The following is an 18596-nucleotide window of genomic DNA, read 5'->3' on the forward strand; positions in this document are numbered from 1 at the left end:
AGCTGTAATCTAATGAAATGTGTTGTATTTGTACTGCCAAGTTATTTTATATTTCAAAAGAAACAGTATCTGTAGCATAATCTACAATAGTAAATTATTTTGGAAATTTGGCTTGACATACAAACAGATGTGTTTTCTTGATTTCTTTCGGCTGAGGTTGGTGGTTAGTGGCTTATTGTTCTGTGATTGGCACTGAAAGCCTTATTTCACAGCTTGCAGTAGGAAACTATTGGGTAAAGAGTGGTTGTGTTCCCCAAACGAAATTCAGAAAGTGTCAATCAAGCCCTTACACAGGTTACTCAGAGAATGAGTTTTCTTACTGATTTCACTAAATGTCGCCTCATGCTGTCTTTGATTGGCATAGCCTGGCAGGGAGGATGGATGAATCTGTCACCAGCTAGTTAATTGTGTTGCTGGTCTCAGTCTGACATCAGGTCTTTGACTCTTAAATGGCTCAATACAAAACAAATTAGCAGATTGTAGTCATATTTCTCATTCTACATGCTCTGACGTTGGTGAATGCAGTCCATAAATCATATTGACTGACACACAAGCAAATGATGAAAGCTGCCTTTGAGACGGATGCCCAGAAAGCAGGCTGTGAAGGTGCCACGGAAGGATGCATATGGTTGACCCTGTGGGAATTTCCAGGAGCCAAATGTCTCTTTGCCACAATTGTTCTTAGAAGAAAAGCTTGGGGTAATGCAAAAAGGATCTAATATGTCAGCAGATTCTCTTTTACAAGTCCCTTTGAAATATAAGAAGTTTGTCTAAGGGTTTTCTCTCTTGGCAAGTTGTTTTTCAGAAAAAAAAAAATTGTGAAAGCAGGGTGAAAAACTAGTCAGCTTTTTAAAAGTTTGGCAGGTGTTTGTACTTACTGCTTTGTGTTGTTAAAGAGAAAGAAAACGCAGGAAATGTTTGACTGCTTAACATATATTAAATGTGTTCTTTTGTTGACTAGTTTGGCTTTGTTATCATATCCATACCTATTAAAAGAAGCTAGTTTTTAAAGACAACTATGAAAGTGTTTACATGTTTGTTTTAGGATGATGCTTTATTGTGAGAGTCAGTGTTACTAGTTAGGATAGTGTTCAGGGAGTCAGTGTTACTAGTTAGGATAGTGTTCAGGGAGTCAGTATTACTAGTTATGATAGTGTTCAGGGAGTCAGTGTTACTAGTTATGATAGTGTTCAGAGAGTCAATGTTACTAGTTAGGATAGTGTTCAGGGAGTCAGTGTTACTAGTTATGATAGTGTTCAGGGAGTCAGTGTTACTAGTTATGATAGTGTTCAGGGAGTCAGTGTTACTAGTTATGATAGTGTTCAGGGAGTCAGTGTTACTAGTTAGGATAGTGTTCAGAGAGTCAGTGTTACTAGTTAGGATAGTGTTCAGGGAGTCAGTGTTACTAGTTATGATAGTGTTCAGGGAGTCAGTGTTACTAGTTGTGATAGTGTTCAGGGAGTCAGTGTTACTAGTTGTAATAGTGTTCAGGGAGTCAATGTTACTAGTTATGATAGTGTTCAGGGAGTCAGTGTTACTAGTTATGATAGTGTTCAGGGAGTCAGTGTTACTAGTTGTGATAGTGTTCAGGGAGTCAGTGTTACTAGTATAATAGTGTTCAGGGAGTCAGTGTTACCAGTTATAATAGTGTTCAGGGAGTCAATGTTACCAGTTATAATAGTGTTCAGGAGTCATTGTTAGTAGTTATAATAGTGTTCAGGGAGGGATATTTGGGTTATTAAAATGGTCCAAGAGTGTTAGGCATGAGATATCAGTTGCAAATATGTTTTTGAGTATGTAAATATTAAAGACATAAACTTTCCTATATATGTTCTGAACGTTCTGAAATTAGAAAGAGGACATCTAAAGAATAGTGTATAATCTTATAAAATATAAGCTTTTAAAAATTTCAACAATCTGAACCTTGATAGTATTAACTTAAATTTTAATGTATAAAAAGGAATAATTCTTTTTGTTTAAAAAATTATAATTTTTTATTTTGTAAAGCTTTTAAAAGTTTTACCTTTGAGAACAATAAGCCTGTATTCAATCTGCCTAATCAAAAGAAATTTAAAATTAAGATTTTACTGTTATAAATATTACTTAGCTACAAAGCAAATTTGCATTTGTATTTTCATCGTCTGCTTCCACAGATTTATGGAATAGTTCATGCTCTTGTCATCATATTTGGCTCCAGTACTGTTGTATAGTTATTTTTGTCTCTGAACCTAAATTAAAATAACACCACTTATAACCTATGGAATGCTTCTGTACAAAGTGAGTTAAATAATTTGTGGACAATTTATTAATCTGCCTTTTCAGCTAGTACATTGTTGTGTAACAGTATAATAGAGCTGAATTGATAGAGAAGTACATTAAGCTAAAAATGCACTTGTTCCATTACATCAAAATAACATTTCCGTGAAGTATTTGCAAGCCTGTTACACTGAGATTAAATGACATAGCATTGATTTCTCTTTCTTATGCTTTTATTCCCCTCCCATTCATATTATATTCTGCTTGGAGAATGGAGCTGCAAGTCTCTCGGACTAATTCCTCTTGGGTTTGGGGCCTTTTGAACATGCTGGGTTTTTCATTGTCTGTTACATTCCTTTTTTGGCAATTCATCAGCATCTGTCAAACATATTGTTTGCATTGGCTTTTATCTCTGAGGTTTTTGATTGAGAAATTAACACTGCATGTCAGATGTTTAGTTTTCTGCTATGCATAGTGCCTAAATGCTAAGCACCCATCCATAAGCAGTTTGGTTCTAGTCTGATTTTTAATGTGTAATTTAAAGAACAAATATTCTAATAACTATGAAATTTATTTATTTTCCTTATGGCCTTTTATATCAACTGTACATAATCATTTTTGTATTACTGTATTGTAGCAGATATGTTTGGGAGATGATTTTTATGGTTTTGTTGCTCTATTTGCTTTTGTGATTAGTAGGAAGAAAACACAATTATCAGATATCACTGGGTAAATGTTTGTTAATTGAAATGAGAAAAAACATGGCATGTTCTCTGAAAATCATTATTTTCCTAACCATAATTCTAATCTTTGACTCTCATCATGGGAATCAGCCCATCACCTAATCATATAATCATTTGAAGGCAGCCTCCCTAGAAGGGTAACACTGGAAAACTTTGACCTGAAAGAGTTTACACTGTTAGACATCTGCTTCAAATGCTGAAAGAAACTTCTTTAAGCAGTTCTTCAAACTTTTAGAAGCGAGTTATAGATGGGGTATGGTGGCATATGCCTTTAATCCCAATGCTCAGGAAGCAGAGATCTGCGTGTTTAAGACCAGCCAGGTTTACATAGTGAGTTTAAGGTCAGCCAGAGCTACATAGTGACATCCTGTCTTTAAAAAACAAACAAACAAACAAACAAAACGCAATCTATACTAATTGTGATTCAGCTGTGTAATCTGTAAGGCAAACATTAAAAAACTGGTATTTTAAGAAAATTCAAGTAAGACTGTCGAAAGTTCATCTAGAACTTCTGGGGCTGAAGAAAGCCATGAGTGTTAGTTTCTGTAACTATTCATGTGCATCGTGAATTTGATTGAATAGAAATGAAGCTGAAATCAGAGTGATAAGCAAGCGCTTTCCCTACTGGTCACTGGGAAGCTCTGCCGGGGAGAAGCGAGGATCTGACTCAAAGTGTGTTTTGATTTATGGGTACAGTTTAAGTAGCAGGAACAAGAGCAGCTTATGTTACACAGTTAACTTCCTTTGTTCTGTCTTAGTTAAACATACAAAGGAGAGCTTAGGAGGTGCTAATAAACTGAATAAACTGTTTTGTCAGTAATTTAATGTAATAAGTGCCATATTTTCATGTGCATTTAAAAGAGTTTCATTATTTAATGAGATCTGAAATAAGTTTTCAAAATGTATAGTTTTCCTCTATGCAATTAACACTTTAATAGTATTGTATCCTGAGAAAGATGAATTTTAGCTCTTAGGATACATATGCACAGCCCTGTAGAATAGAAGCAGAAAGATCAACAATCAGTATTGTACCAACAAAAAGAGTGCCCTGTGTACGGTCTTGTGCTTATGTATTTTATGATGTATTTCCATGCTTGCTGTTTGTTTACTTTTGGTTTGGTGTTTGTTTTATATAGGGGAAAGTTGCTCAGACAGCTTGCATGTCAGCCTGCCAGCATCTGTCAACATCTTTAATGCAGATGCTCCTGGACAGCGAGTTAAAACAGATAAGCATGGGAGCAGTCCAGCAGTTCAACTTAGATGTCATACAGTGTGAATGTAAGTACTCTCATGCTTTCTCTGGAACCTACATTGAAATAGTGTGGAAAGTTGTATATAATAGTACAGCTTGACAAGGAAGAAGAACCAGTTTAACTACACTTTGGACCGATTTAGAAGTAAAGCCAACTCCTTCTCAGGAAGAAAAAAGCTATCTCAGCTTTGCATTAGAGCTTCATTGAAGTGGTGTTCTAGGCCAAAGTAACTAACGGATTGATCTCTTCCCTCTGTCATTCTTGCCGACTCTCTGGGACTCTCCTAATGCCTGCTGTAAATGAGTGGAACAACCCCAAGCTTGTCCTTTACTTTTCCAGACCATGTGGGTTATTGCTTGGAAGATGAGCTCCAGACCTTCTGCTCCCAATGGTGCTTCTCTGGTTGTTGCCTCACCCTAAAGGTTTTCCAGCCTTGGCAGCTGTGCTACTCTTCTACATCCTTCTGTTTGTATCACAAGGTTCACATCTGGGGTCTTATGTTGGCATCAGCCAGCGAGCTTCAGGACTGGAGCTCGCCTTGTTATGCGTGCCTCACATACGGGTTTTGTCAAACCTCCAGCCCTAACTAGCTAGCTAGAGAACTTGGAGTCATTTTCAAGCAGTATTCTCAGATGAATGGTGAATGTCCCCGGTTGACAAAGGAGTCAACGTCTCCACTGACAATTAAAAGTCAGTGGGGCACCAGAAAGAGTGTGAAAGAATTTCAGGGGTGGGAATTTACAAAATATATTATTTGAAAGACTGAAAAAAACGTCAGCAACTTTCAATAAAAGAGAAATAATGTGTTGGGTTTTTTCCCCCAAACAAATATAAAATATTTGTGTGCATAATATATTCTACTGAGAGGAAAAAAAATCTGCTTTTTCCTAAAAAGTGATTATAACTATATTTTACCAGAAAACTTGTATTTTTCTCAAAGTAAAGTTCTCATTTATAAGTTATTTATTTTGTATTTATAAAAGTATTTGACCCAAAAAATGTACCTTTTAAAATGTTTCTAAGCTCAGATCAATTATTATTCTCCTTCTACAGATTGTTAGCTCCTCTCTCCAGCCTCCCTTTTTTTCTCTTTATCTCTCCATCCCTTCTCTTACATTTTAAATTAGATTTCAATTAATATACAGAGTAGCAGATTTCCTTACAACATTTTCACACATACTGAGTTTTGGTAGACAGCCCCCACACCAGTCCCCTCTTCCTACCTTCCCCTCCCTTGGACCCTTCCACCCCAACACTGCATTTTCCACCTCCTTTTCTGGTACTGGCACTTGAACCCTAGGTCTGGCGCAGTTCTAAACACACATCCGACACTGAGCAGCACCCCAACTCAAACCGGTTTCTTCTTCAAGAAATTGTATTTTGAGATCATTACAGCCTGCTTTTGCTTATGTCAGTGTTTACACCATTATTGCTTGACTCATTTTGTATTATTTTGTCTTCAGCTTCACAATAACTAGGTGTTTGGCCAGCTAGGTGCTTCATTAGGTAAAGGCACTTTCTGCCAAGCCTAATGACCTGAGTTCATCCCCAGAAGCCACACGGTAGAAGAAAACTAGCTGGCACAAGTTGCCCACTGACCTCTACATGTGTGCTGCGGTGTAAGCATGTGCTCACCTTTGTATATCCATACAAAATAAAAAGACATAACCAAACTTCAGTGATAATTGGACCTCTAGTTGGGCTTGCTTGTGTCTTCTTGGTTACATATCTTGCTGAATGATGGACATTGCCATCTGGGTAGGCATCTTCCTGGTGTCCAGCTCTGCTCTCTTACTTCACTGGGAAGGACTATAGAAAAGCACGCACTCCGCCCTTCCCAGGCTTGCCTCACACCCTCTTAGCCATACTCCTTCTACTCACTCCTTTGGGCGTTACTACGGGCACCTTTCTATTCTCTCAGAGAAGACCAAGGAAGGAATTGCAGTGTGGTGTCAGGTGTGAAGGGCAGATCCTCCTCTGTTGGGCTGAGTCTCTGGCCCCAGAGATGTGAAAGGAAGAGACCCCAGCTTCCACCATTTCTCCTCCTTTGTGGTTTCACCTTTGATTATCTCTGCTCTTTAAAGCTTATCATGTGCAACTGCTGTAATCAGTATTTTAAATGTTTTTCTTGGCTAAGTTTCTTTTTCCTTTTTGGCATTTTTTTTTTTGTAAATTTATTGTGTGCGCGCGCACGTGTGTTCACATATATGTGTGCATTTGTCATGGTATGTATGTGGAGATCAGAAGATAGCATGTAGGAATCAGTCCTCTCCTTCTACCATGTGGATTCTTGGATCAAACTCAGGTCATCAGGCCTGGTTGCAAGCATCTTTGCCTGCGAAACCACTCCACTGGCACCTGTAACCATTACTTCTTAATATAGTATCACTATTCTGTACTTACTGAACAAATATAAATTGATCATTTTTTGTGTTTATTTTACTACCTCCAATGTTAAATATTCTTATCCAAAATGTATCTTTTAACAGTGAGTTTATAGTATAATGTCTTCCCCAAACTCTTTCTGGTAGAAAAATAAACTCTCACCCATTCCCAACTTTTAGTGATTGTTGTGTGAAAATAAAACTTTCTCTATTATTATAAGTATTTTAAGAGATTTCAAAAAATAAGTTTCATCATGTTTTAAATAATCATTTTTAAGTTTAAGGGAAGTAGTTTTAAAATATAAAGTTTATTTTCAACATTAATGCAGTATATAGGTTTTCTACATATTAGGACAGGAAAAGAAGAAAGGTACACAGGAAGAGGGATTTGGCTAGATGGGGGAAGGCTGGAATGCTTAGTAAGTTTGTGGCAATCTAAGCGTCATGGCATTCACCTAGTATATGAAGAAGAAATACAGGTAGTCCAGATAAAGAATCTTAGAAGCTAAACAGTCACTGGACTCCCGCCCCCCGGCATGGTCAAGGCACACCTGCTCTCATACTCCTCCTCCGTGCTGACGTCATCAGCACTGGACACAGGATCAGACCTGGAGCTGTATGCTGTGCTCTGGAATAACCCCACTGTGTGGTTGTCCAGCCCTACTTGAACATCTGTTTGAAGGATAAACTATACTTCAGGAAATGTGTTTCCATGAGCTACACTTTGCTGTGTTGATGGATTATACTGACCTGAAACTACTTGCTCTCTGAACTTCTCTTAAGAGAGGTTCTGCCATAGGTCTGTATTGTGCCTTTGGTGGAAGATATTCTCACCAAAAGGAAAGCGCCCTTTAGAGCTGTCTTCTTCTTTTTTTAAAAGATTTATTTATTTATTATGTATACAGTGTTCTGTCTGCATATACACCTGCGGGTCAGAAGAGGGCACCAGATCTCATTATGGATGGTTGTGAACCACCATGTGGTTGCTGGGAATTGAACTCTTAACCAGTTCTCTTAACCGCTGAGCCATCTCTCCAGCCCAGAGCTGTCTTCTTTGTGTGCTTAGAGAAAGTTAGCCCGCTTCCCTTGGAGTCAACTCCACCCACAGCACGTGGCTTTCGAGGTGAAATACAAACTAGATGTCAGCAGCCACATCCTCCTGCCCCTCAGTTGGTCATGGGTGCATATGAAGTGGACTGACAACTTTGTAGAGAATATCTACTTAGAGTCATGCACCAAACACAAGCCTTCATCCCTGAGTTACCTATGAAAACCGCTTTTTATCCTCAGTGTTCTTTCTACCCGTCCATTTGACTGTCCTCTCTTCATTGGCATTGTCTGATGCCTTGGGCTAAGGATACCACCATAAGATGTAGTTGACTGTCCAGTACACTGTTCTGTATTCTGTACTTCATTAACAAAGCCCAAACCGAAGGGTGTGGTGCCACATACCTATAATCCTGGCACTTGGGAGGCTGAGGCAGGAGGATTGCCACAAGTTCGAGGCCATCTTAGGCTACACAGTGACCCCCCCCCCATGTTTTAAAAACAAACAACAATGAAAAAAGCTCAGACTATGCTTTCTTAGTGGCCAGGGTGTACTTTAAAGTAATTGAAGCTTGGACATTCTAAACCCATTTGTAACTGGGGGGCTGGCGCGGTCGGCAAGTGTGAGGACTTGGGCTCTTACTTCAAGTAAGAGCATTGAGAGAAAACCATGGGGATGGTATACAAAGACTATTTCAATGTCAGATTTAAAAGGAGCTGAGTGTTGCTACTTTGTTTGGGTTCCAGGAGTTCTTCTACACCTAATAGTGTCTCAGCTGTCTGGTTGAGGGTACTTTGCTGAGGTTTACTTCCAAGAAAGGAAGGACTAGATACTACTTTGTGTCAAAATGGAATGGTAAATATCCTAAGGCTTCTGTCTCTCTGCTGCCAACCACCTGTGATCTAATAATACAAGTCAGAGGCAAGAATGCTAACTCCTGATCACCCAAGCAGCGTTGCTGTGTCACCAGGGAGACCACTAGGTGGTGCCGTTAGTAGAAGGAATTCTTACACTGCATCCACACAGGTATTGGCCTACCCAGAATTTGAGTTCCAGCTAGCTATTTTCATTTCAGGTTTACCGAGAAATTTGTGCATACACATGAATGAATGAATGAATGAATGAATGAATGAATGAATGAAAAAATAAATGAATGAATGAATGTTAAGAAAATTTTTCATAAAATTTGACAAAATTAAAAAAAAACGAGCCTCTGGTTTAGGTGCGCGCGCGCGCGCGCACACACACACACACACACACACACACACACACACGTACAAATGAATGTAAAAAAAGCTTAGGCCGTGGTGGCGCATGCCTTTAATCCCAGCAATGGATTTAAATGTCAGATTAATTTAAATCTGGTTACAGAGCAAGGGCCAAGACAGACGGGGCTATACAGAGAAACCCTGTCTCAAAAAAACAAAACAAAACAAAATAATAATAATAATGTCAAGTTAGAGACAAAAAGATTATGATTGGTGTTTTTTTGTTTTTGTTGGTTTTTTGTTTATTTGGTTTTTGGTTTTTCAAGACAGGATTTCTCTATGTAGCCCTGGTTGTCCTAGAACTCACTCTGTAGACCAGGTTGGCCTCGAACTCAGAGATCTGCCTGCCTTTGCCTCTACCTTCCAAGTGCTGGGATTAAAGACATGCCGCCACTGCCTGGTTTAAGATTATGAAATGGCCGTCTTAATTTTTTTTTTTTTTTGTTTTTCAAGACAGGGTTTCTCTGTGTAGCTTTGCACCTTTCCTGGAACTCGCTTTGTAGTCCAGGCAGGCCTCGAACTCACAGAGATCCATCTGGCTCTGCCTCTTGAGTGCTGGGATTAAAGGCGTGTGCCACCACTGCCCGGCTTAAATTTTTTAAAATTTATTTCTTTATTTTACATCCCAACTGCAGTTTCCCCTCCCTCCTCTCCTCCCTGTTCCCCCCCCCATCCACTCCTCTTCCATTTCTGTTTAGAAAAGAGCAGGCCTCCCATGGATATTGACAAAATATGGCATATCAAGTTGTTGTAAGACGGCACCTTACCTTGTATTAAGGCTGGTCAAGGCAACCCAGTACTTTTTTAAAGCTTAGAAACTATGTCAAAATATTTTTTGAAGACTAAAATTATTATGCCTTTTGAAAACATCTTTAAAGACATAACTGAGTAACAAAGGTGATAACATAGTAGGCTCCCGTTGTGGGCCATGAGTCAGTATAATGGCAAAGAATTGTCTATTACTATGAATTCCTCCATTCACATTTGCTTACTATGTCCTCTACACCAGACTCAGGATATATAAAGGTAAAGAAATCTCTGCTTCCCAGGAGCTTTCTGTTCAATGGAAGAGCTCAGAATTTCAGTTTTGTTGAAGAATGCGTTAGGAATAGTCTCACTCACTCAGTTATTAAATACCCTAAATATGTACACAGTATTTTGTGTTTACACTACCTAGTGGCCACATGTGACTATTCAATTTAGATGAATATGGAGTAAAACTGTCAATTCTGCAGCACAGTTACAGACTCTCTCCATCCTCACAGGCGGTCTGCTGAACCACACCATTCTAGAGCTAAACAACATGTTAACGGCAGGCTCTGCCCTGTAGAATTCCTTGCTTGTTTCTTTCCTCTCTGTTCACTTATTAAACTTTCCTTGCACGTTTGTTATTTAGGTGGTAGGACTTAGGAACAAAAGCATGATTCTTAGAGTCAGGGAGTTCATGGTTTCATGGGAAAACTCAGACAGATCAACATTGGAAGGCTGCAGAAAGGGCACTGTGGGAGGATTCATGCGGGAAGTTACAATGAGCACAGAGGAAACAACTTACAATCCCGGGGATAATGGAAGTCTTCCACAGAAGGGGATGATTGAATTGTAGGATAAGTAAGAGTTACACAGGTGGAGGGAAGAATGCTCCAGGCAGCAGGATCAAAGGCATTAGGGAAGGAGACTGGTGTATGCAAGGAAGTCAAGGCACCCTTGTTTGGAGAGAGTTTAAGGAAGGTCTTAAGAGATCAGGCCAGAGAGGGAGGCAGAGGCCACTTTTCAAAGGCCTTAGTCTTGCTTTACTGTGAGGGTGATGGTGAACCGTTAAAAGATGCTCAACTTTGAAATGCCCAAGTAACAATTACATCTGCCCTTAATCACTAGAAGAAGAGGAGAGAGAAGCGGCCAGCACAGCAGACTGGAGCGTGTAGTGATCCAGCAAGAAATGTAATGGCTTGAACTAAAAGAGAGAGATACCTGAGACTCAGGAGAGACTGTGGGCTTGACTGTGTTTGAGTTTTAAAGAAATAAAGGGAAAAATATGAAGCTGCCCATCAAATTGAGTAGCCTATTATTACAAATGTTCTTTGTGTTGTGTGATTTGGGATTCTAAGTCACCTTCTATCCCTAAAAGATCTTTGAGAAAAAGCCCTGAGCGTTATAAACTGCTGCTTCGTCAGTGCTGGCTAAATTCCTGTGAGAAAAGGAGACAACAGCGAGAGGCTGAATACTTTATCAGATTCTGGGTCAATGGATCAAGTGCCAGGATGCCAAATTTAGCTGTGTGGTCGTGGGCAAGCCGTTTTATTTTCAATTCCTCCATGCTATAAGATGGAGGAGCTGGGCAGCTTTGAAACTGAGCTAACTGCTGGGGATATTCAGAGTGACTGCTGGGGATATTCAAAGTGGGTATCTCTCTGCTTGGAAGATTTTATAAGCAATTTATCATCCATGTGCCCTGTTTGCCAAAGTAAGTTGTTAGAATGATCAAAGCAGATGGTCTATGAGAAGGTGTTTTATGATCTGTAAAATGCTATACAAATTTATGATATTGTAATTTTGACACTTAACTCTTAGATTTAATGCCAAACCAATGAATTTTTTTAGCTATCATGTCTTAAACAGGAATTGAGGGGAAGAAAAATGACAGACTAATTTAAACTTGTGGTACCAGGAACCTTACCATGGATGGCCTTGTGTACTCCAGAAAACTGTTCCACACCAGTCTCTTTCCCTTGTCCAGATGGTTTTTGGTACAGAAAAATTCTGAAGCCAGAGATGGTGGCACATACACATGATCTCCACCTGGGAGGATGAGGCAGAAGACCATAAGTTTGACAATTAAGTATATTACAGTTACAGGCATGATTGAAATTGAGCTGCTTTCTGTCTTATAGATAAAATTAATGTGTCTTACAGGAAGGCCTTATGTGATCCTAGGTTGTTTTTTGTTTTTTGTTTTTTTTTAATTAGAAGATGCTCATTTTATTTTAAGATTTTTACTTTTGGTGTATGTAAAAGTATTTTGTCTGCATGTATGTGTGTGCATCATGTGCATACCTGTGCCATGCAGAACATCAGATGGGGGCTGACCCCTGGAATTGGAGTTAGAAGTGGTTATGAGTCGCTATGTGGGTTATCAGAACTGAACCTGGGTCCTCTGCAAGAACAAGTTCTCCTAACCTGTAGGCTATCTCCTTATCCTCTAGAAGACCCTTATTTTTAACAGGCTGTTATAGTTTTTCTTATCACCCTTCAATTAAGGACTATTAGGAGTAGAGAAACTCACGTATCTGGGAAGGAGAGGTAGCATTGCCACTGTATGATGCATGCCATTTTTCATTGTTGAAAGTGCCATTGGCAAGAGTAAGTTAGAAAAGTGGCTAGATCTTTTCATTAAAACCTTGTCTGCTGGTGCTAGAGGGCCCAAGAAAGGTGAGTTAACCATCAGGTTCATGTCTTTACCTGGCCTGAGCAGAGAGCCAAGAAGTGTGCTGAAACACAAAATTGATTCTTGAGTGAAGTTAGTATCTCAAGAGACAGGAACTTACTCTGAACTTTGTAGTCCCCAAAGAGGGGAGGCCAGGTAAATTAGGCTGTGTTAGGTTTTCATTTGTTTTTCAATTTATGAGTCTTTCTAAATTATTGTTTCATACAAAATCCACTAAACTCAAGACTTGGTTTTATCATTCTAAGAACTGCATAGGCAGAATTCTACATAGCTTCTACAGTGCTGGCTTGGTTAAGGTGCATATGGACATTCTACAATGCATTAAGAAAACGGAGATATTAGTGGGAGGGAGAGCCAGAGACACTTTGTAAAGATGGTGGGGTTGGGCAGGCGAGATGACTTGCAGGTAAGGGCAGTTGCTGCACACCTGGCAACCCAAGTTCCATTCCTCGGACCCACATGGTGCAAGGAAGGAGAGAACTCAGGAAGCTGTCCTCTGACCTTCACATGGAGGCCATGGCATGTGTGTGTGAACACATGCACATGCACACACAAATTTTTTTTTTTTTTTTTAAATGATAGAGCTGGAGACGGATCCAGTGGTTAGGAGCACTGGCTGCTCTTTGGGACAACCTGGGTTCAGGTGCTAGCACCCACATGGTGCCTCACAACTGTCTGTAACTCCAGTTCCAGGGGATCTAACACCTTCTTCTGGTCTCAGTGGGCATCAGGCACACCCATGGTGCATAGACCTATGTTCATGCAAAACTCCCATACGCATAAATAAATTTCTAAAAAATTTACATGGTAGAGTCTTGGATCTGGGAGACAGCTCAGTAGAGAAAGTGTTAGCCATACAAGCACAAGAACCTAAATTTAAATCTCCATCCCCACAAAAGAGCCAGGCTTGTCAGCAAGTTTGTGTAATCCTCAAGCTAGACATAAATTGGCAGGAGGATCTTGGGACTTGCTGGTCAGCCATTCTTGACAGAGTGATGGTCTCCAGTCTCAACAGAGACCCTGTCTCAGAAATAAAGTGTAGCATGATTAAAGAAAACGGTTGACATTGATTGCCAGCTTCCATGTGCACACACATGCACACCAACATATACACACACACAGAGTAAGGTCTTTTTTTTAAAATAAACTAATCATCTTTCATTTAAAACAAAGTAGAATTGAAATGCTTTTCTTTGGTGCTAGAATTGAACTCAGGGCCTGGTGCTTACTGTGCAAACATTCTGCCACTAAGCTGTGTTAGCCCCGTCTCCCTTTTTAAATTTAATCTGAGACGGGGTCTCCCTGGGTTGTCCAGGCAGACTTTGAACTCAGGCTTTGAATTGTCTTTGGTATTCCTGCTTCAGCTGCCTAAGCAGCTGGGGTTGCAGACCTGACCCACCAGGCCTGGCTGATAGGATTGAAATTCTTAAAGTACAAAAATTATTGGAAAGTGTCTTTTTTTAAAAATGAATTTAAAAAAATCTTGTCTTAAGATATTATTTCATGCCGGGCGGTGGTAATGCACACCTTTAATCCGAGCACTCAGGAGGCAGAGGCAGGTGGATCTCTGTGAATTTGAGGACAGCCTTGTCTACAGAGCAAGTTCCAGGACAGCCAAGGCTGTTACACAGTGAAACCCTGTCTTTAAAAAAAAAAAATCTTCTGTTTAGAAGACAAAAATTATTTTATGAACAACAACAACAACAACAAAATAACTAAGTGATGTGAGCAGGTGTTCTTTGAATTCATACTGACTTTGCTACTTAAATTTTTACCTGTGGTCTGCATGTAAAGCTGGCCTCTTACCTGGGTATCTGCCTCTCATTGCTGTTACCTAGAGGTGATGTTTATAGCGCATTCTGTGTGACTGAGCAGATGTTTTGAGATTCTTAACAGCCATTCTGTGTGACTGAGCAGATGTTTTGAGATTCTTAACAGCCATGGAATCGGTAGTTTCAAAGTGCTTCTGTGATCGTTCACCTAAGGCCAAAAGATTTGATTGAAGTATATTGCTACTCCTGAACTTGTGTAGGACAAATCTTCTAAATTTATTGTGATTAAAGGTTACAGATTAAATGACGTTTAGAAGTTTTATATTATTAAAATATTTGTGGTAATGGGTACAGAGAGTATATTCAATAGAAATTGAAGGTTGTCCAGGATTTCTTCATAGAGAAACCCTTTCTCAAAAAACCAAAAAGAAAAAAAAAACAACAAAAAACAGAAACAGAAAAGAAAAGAAATTGAGGGTTATAAGTGGTCTTTATTTGAAATGATTGTGTATAAATATTATAATACATTTGTAATATATAGAAATGTAGCAATTAAAGTCTTGTATATTTTTTGGTATTTTTCTAATTCCCTTTTATTTTCTAAATTTTTAAAATAGTGTTTGCCAGCTCTGAGCCTGTGCCGGGATTTCAAGGGGACACCCTCCAGCTGGCATTCATTGACCTCAGACAAGTAAGATGTAATGATGCTCTCCACTTACTGTTCTCTCTTCCCTTGTTAGTTTATTCTTAATGGTACCAGAATGCGTGTTTGCCCTGAAGACCCATCTTTGGAAAATGCCTTTTTTGATTGCTGTATATTTGGCACATCTCTGAATTTGTGTTCATGCAGTGTCTCAACTTTACAGAGTAGTCCCACAAGGAGAATTTAATTTATTCACTTCTTGCAAATATTTTTAATAATTTTTGTGGTCTTATATAAAAAGCAGTAGTAGTAGCATTGTTAGAACTCAAGGTAAATGTAAATTAATTATTACTGGAAAGTCACCTCTTGTGAGTCTAAGAATCATATTAATGGTAATTTTTTGTAAATTTTTGTATGCCTCCAGAAAAAGGGATAAAACTAGGTTTTAAAAATAATTATTCATTCTTATATATTATCTTTGGTAAGAATGTTCTAAGTTTAGTAACAAATATGACCTCTTTAACTTCTCAATTTTGACATTTCTGTTCTGTCGTATTCTTTATTTTCTTTCTTTTTTCTATCTCCTCCTATTTTTTCTTCTTAGTTCTTTTTTCCTCTTTCTTCTCCTTTCGTAATCCTAGGATTAAGGAGCTTAGTAAAGCTGGGGCATCGTCGGAGGGTGTGGAGGCAGTGGAGGCAGCGGAGGACCATCCCTTAGAGGGTTCAGGAGTATGAGATTGACAGCAGGAGTGACCACTGTCCTTGGCAGGAAACCATATGGAGACAGGATTAAAATACAGGCTCTGGGACCAGTCTGTTAATGATGCTCATTCCCCTCGGGGATGGAGATGACCCGCCGTGAAGCTCCACCCTTGTTCTGACAGGACCTTACCACACTGATGTCTGCAGTAGGACCACTTTGAGCCTTTAAGGAACTCCAATTTCAATAAATGTTTGAGATTAGAGCTCTTTTTGCTATTCATGTACCCCTAAAGTGGAATAAGTACTTAGTGGCACCCATGTATTCATTATTTGGTGAGGAAGTGTGATTGAAGTAGATACAAAATACTATAAGGTAATTTCATTCTGTGGAGTTTAAATGTCCTTTGGAGAAGACTGGAACCCATGTAAGACCATGAGTCCTGTGGAAATGAATGCTATTTCAAGTCAGGTTCACTTTCTGTAAAGCACTAACTTTTTCTGCATACAATCAATATTTAGTGTTATACCAACAAGGACTATCTTCTGGGTGATGTGGATCTCTAGACAGCTAGCTGTTCTAAGTTGAGAAGAATAGCCGAAAGCAGGAAGTCTGACTCAGCTTTGCTTCTGTGTGCTGGAAGAGATTCTCTGGCAACAGGTCCTTTCAAAGGACCTGTGTTTGTTGCATTTGTTCCTAGAGGAAGATGATCTAATATGGAGAACTGAGACTGTAGCAAGTTGGAAACAGGTTTCATGGAGTGTTCCTTTCTCAGGCAGGCAGTACGACCACTCAGTAATATAAAGTTCTCCAGCCCAGAGACATGACTTGAGGGTAAGCCATGTAAGTCATCTGTGCACAGAGAGTTTCTGTTTCATCAGAGTTTAGATGGTGCTAACTAGTTTTTATATTAACTAGTTGGCAGTCTGTAGGATTATGAATAAGACCACATAGCTTATGGAACCGAAGATGTGTTGTCCCTAAGGGGATGAGTATGTCTCTCAGCTGATAGAGCATGTCCTAGTACTCCCGAGGTCCTGGGTTTAAGAAACAAACAAACAACAAAAACCAGACAAGGGAGTGAGGTGATACACTCTGGTAATCTTAATTAGAGCCTGGCTCAACCACCCTCCTCTCCAAACAAAAACCATTGCTAACAAAAACAGGCCTCTCTTGTTACTGCCCAGCACACCGCCCTTTGCATTGTTTTAAGCAAACTGCTTTCTGCTTAAAAAAAAAAAAAAAAAAGGTCTGGTTTTTTTTTAAATTTGTGTAGATATGTTTGATGCCAGTTACCTTCTTCTTTCACAGAGTTTTAGCATAGATGGTCACTTTATAAACTAGGTGGTGGCACACCTTTAATCCCAGCACTTGGGAGGCAGAGGCAGGCAGATCTTTTGAGTTTGAGACTAGCCTGGTCTACAGAGCTACAGAGCTAGTTCTAAGACAGCCAACAATGCACAGAAAAACCCTGTTTCTTGGAGAAAAAAAAAAAAGATGGCTACTTTGTAAGGCAGATATCTCCCTAGGGGATTGTATTATTAGAATACACTTATAAATATTAACATCTTGATCATGATTGAATATACTTTTTAAATATGTGCACTTAGAAGACATTAAGGTCCTGGTTGACTTCCCTTTTTAAATGTAAGCTGTTTGAGAAACTTTCAAGTGGATTTTAGACACTGCCTGTGAAAATGCATAGTTATGAATCCTATAGGTACCGGGAATTGCTAACGTGCCCCCAGACAGTGGTAGCTGTGGAAGCACTACACACAACTGTATCATATGGAGCAGAACACTCAGATCAACTGGTTTATTATGTTAATTTCTTTCTAGTCTTAAAAGGGACTTAAATTTTGTTCTCTATTAATGTTAAAATTTAGTGATTTACCATCCCTAAACTTTTATACTCTACAATGAAAAGAAACAACTAATTCTTGCTTTTGTCACTTTGGCCATAAGTTACATTTTATGAATTTAGTGGCTTAGAGTTAGTTAATTCAAAAAAGTAGCTGTATTTCACTGCATTTGCTTTTAAATGAACTCGTGGTCACATTATGAAATATACACTCTGAGAGTAGACCAAAACTCCCCAAATTGATCCTGAAAAACGGAAGTCTTGCACGGTTCATTCTGTCTAAGGTTATTGATTATTTAAATACAGATGCCTTAAAGTGTTGGTAGTGCTTTTACATCTGACTTCATACAGAGATATTCTAGTGTCTTTATGTTTTTGTGAGGGGGTTTCTCGCTGAACATAGAGGGCTGCCGGCGCCTTTATTTACATTTCAGTTTCTGCACTTTTCCTTCTTTTTCCCTCTGGTCTGTGATCCGTTTCTGTCTTAATAGGGTGGCTGACAGTTCTTTTCAAGTGTACTTAGAAAGGCAAGTCGCTCTTTTCATAGTAGGTATAAGGGGTCGTGCTTCTGGTTTTCAGTTTGAATTTGATACTGCTTCATGAATTGCTGGGTATGAAAGATTAGGAAGTAGGTCCAATGGTCAGATTTTACCTGCCCACCCGGACTTTGCCCTGAGGTCAAACTCCTGATATTTGCTGCACTGAATGGAGGAGCTGATGACAAGTATGAGTTGATACAAAAGGAAAGTTAGAACCATATCAAAGCTGAAGGCAAGAGAATTGGGACTCAATGAGAGACTGTAGTTAAAAGATAGATCATCAGGCATGCCCTTCTCTAAAGAAAAGGAAAGAGCTGACCTGTGAGTGAAAAGACTTTATCATCCTGCCAATCACAGACTTGCTAATGGAAGCCAGTTATCTCAACAACATCTTAAGAACTGCTAGCCTAACAGACAGTGTGGAGGATTAGCGGCCCTGGTGCTGTGTGGGGGTGTGCTGCCCATCAGTTTAAACAAGCCATTTAAACACAATTTGTACATGTAAAGTTTTCTTACATATAAAAGTTATCATCTTCCTGTATGGAAATTAAGCCACAAAATGATGACATTTTATATACTTATAGGTCTTGCCTTTTTGTAATTCAAAGGCCATTTAAAAAAAAAATCAACTTGATTCGTTTGACAAAACACAAAAATCTTACAGTTTGAAAGTCATTTTACTGTAAG

At 39.1% G+C, this 18596-nt stretch overlaps 1 protein-coding gene across 1 annotated transcript in view; it reads left to right on the top strand.

Annotated features, from left to right (window-relative positions):
• Exoc6 (exocyst complex component 6) overlaps positions 1 to 18596 on the top strand; it is a 131778-nt gene that overhangs the window by 86060 nt on the left and 27122 nt on the right. The window contains exons 15-16 of the mRNA XM_036179024.1: positions 4136 to 4277; positions 14784 to 14857. Coding sequence (XP_036034917.1) covers positions 4136 to 4277; positions 14784 to 14857 — 216 coding nt within the window. The remainder of the gene's footprint in view (positions 1 to 4135; positions 4278 to 14783; positions 14858 to 18596) is intronic.

This window comes from Onychomys torridus, chromosome 1 (assembly GCF_903995425.1).
Source record: "Onychomys torridus chromosome 1, mOncTor1.1, whole genome shotgun sequence".
NCBI lineage: Eukaryota > Metazoa > Chordata > Mammalia > Rodentia > Cricetidae > Onychomys > Onychomys torridus.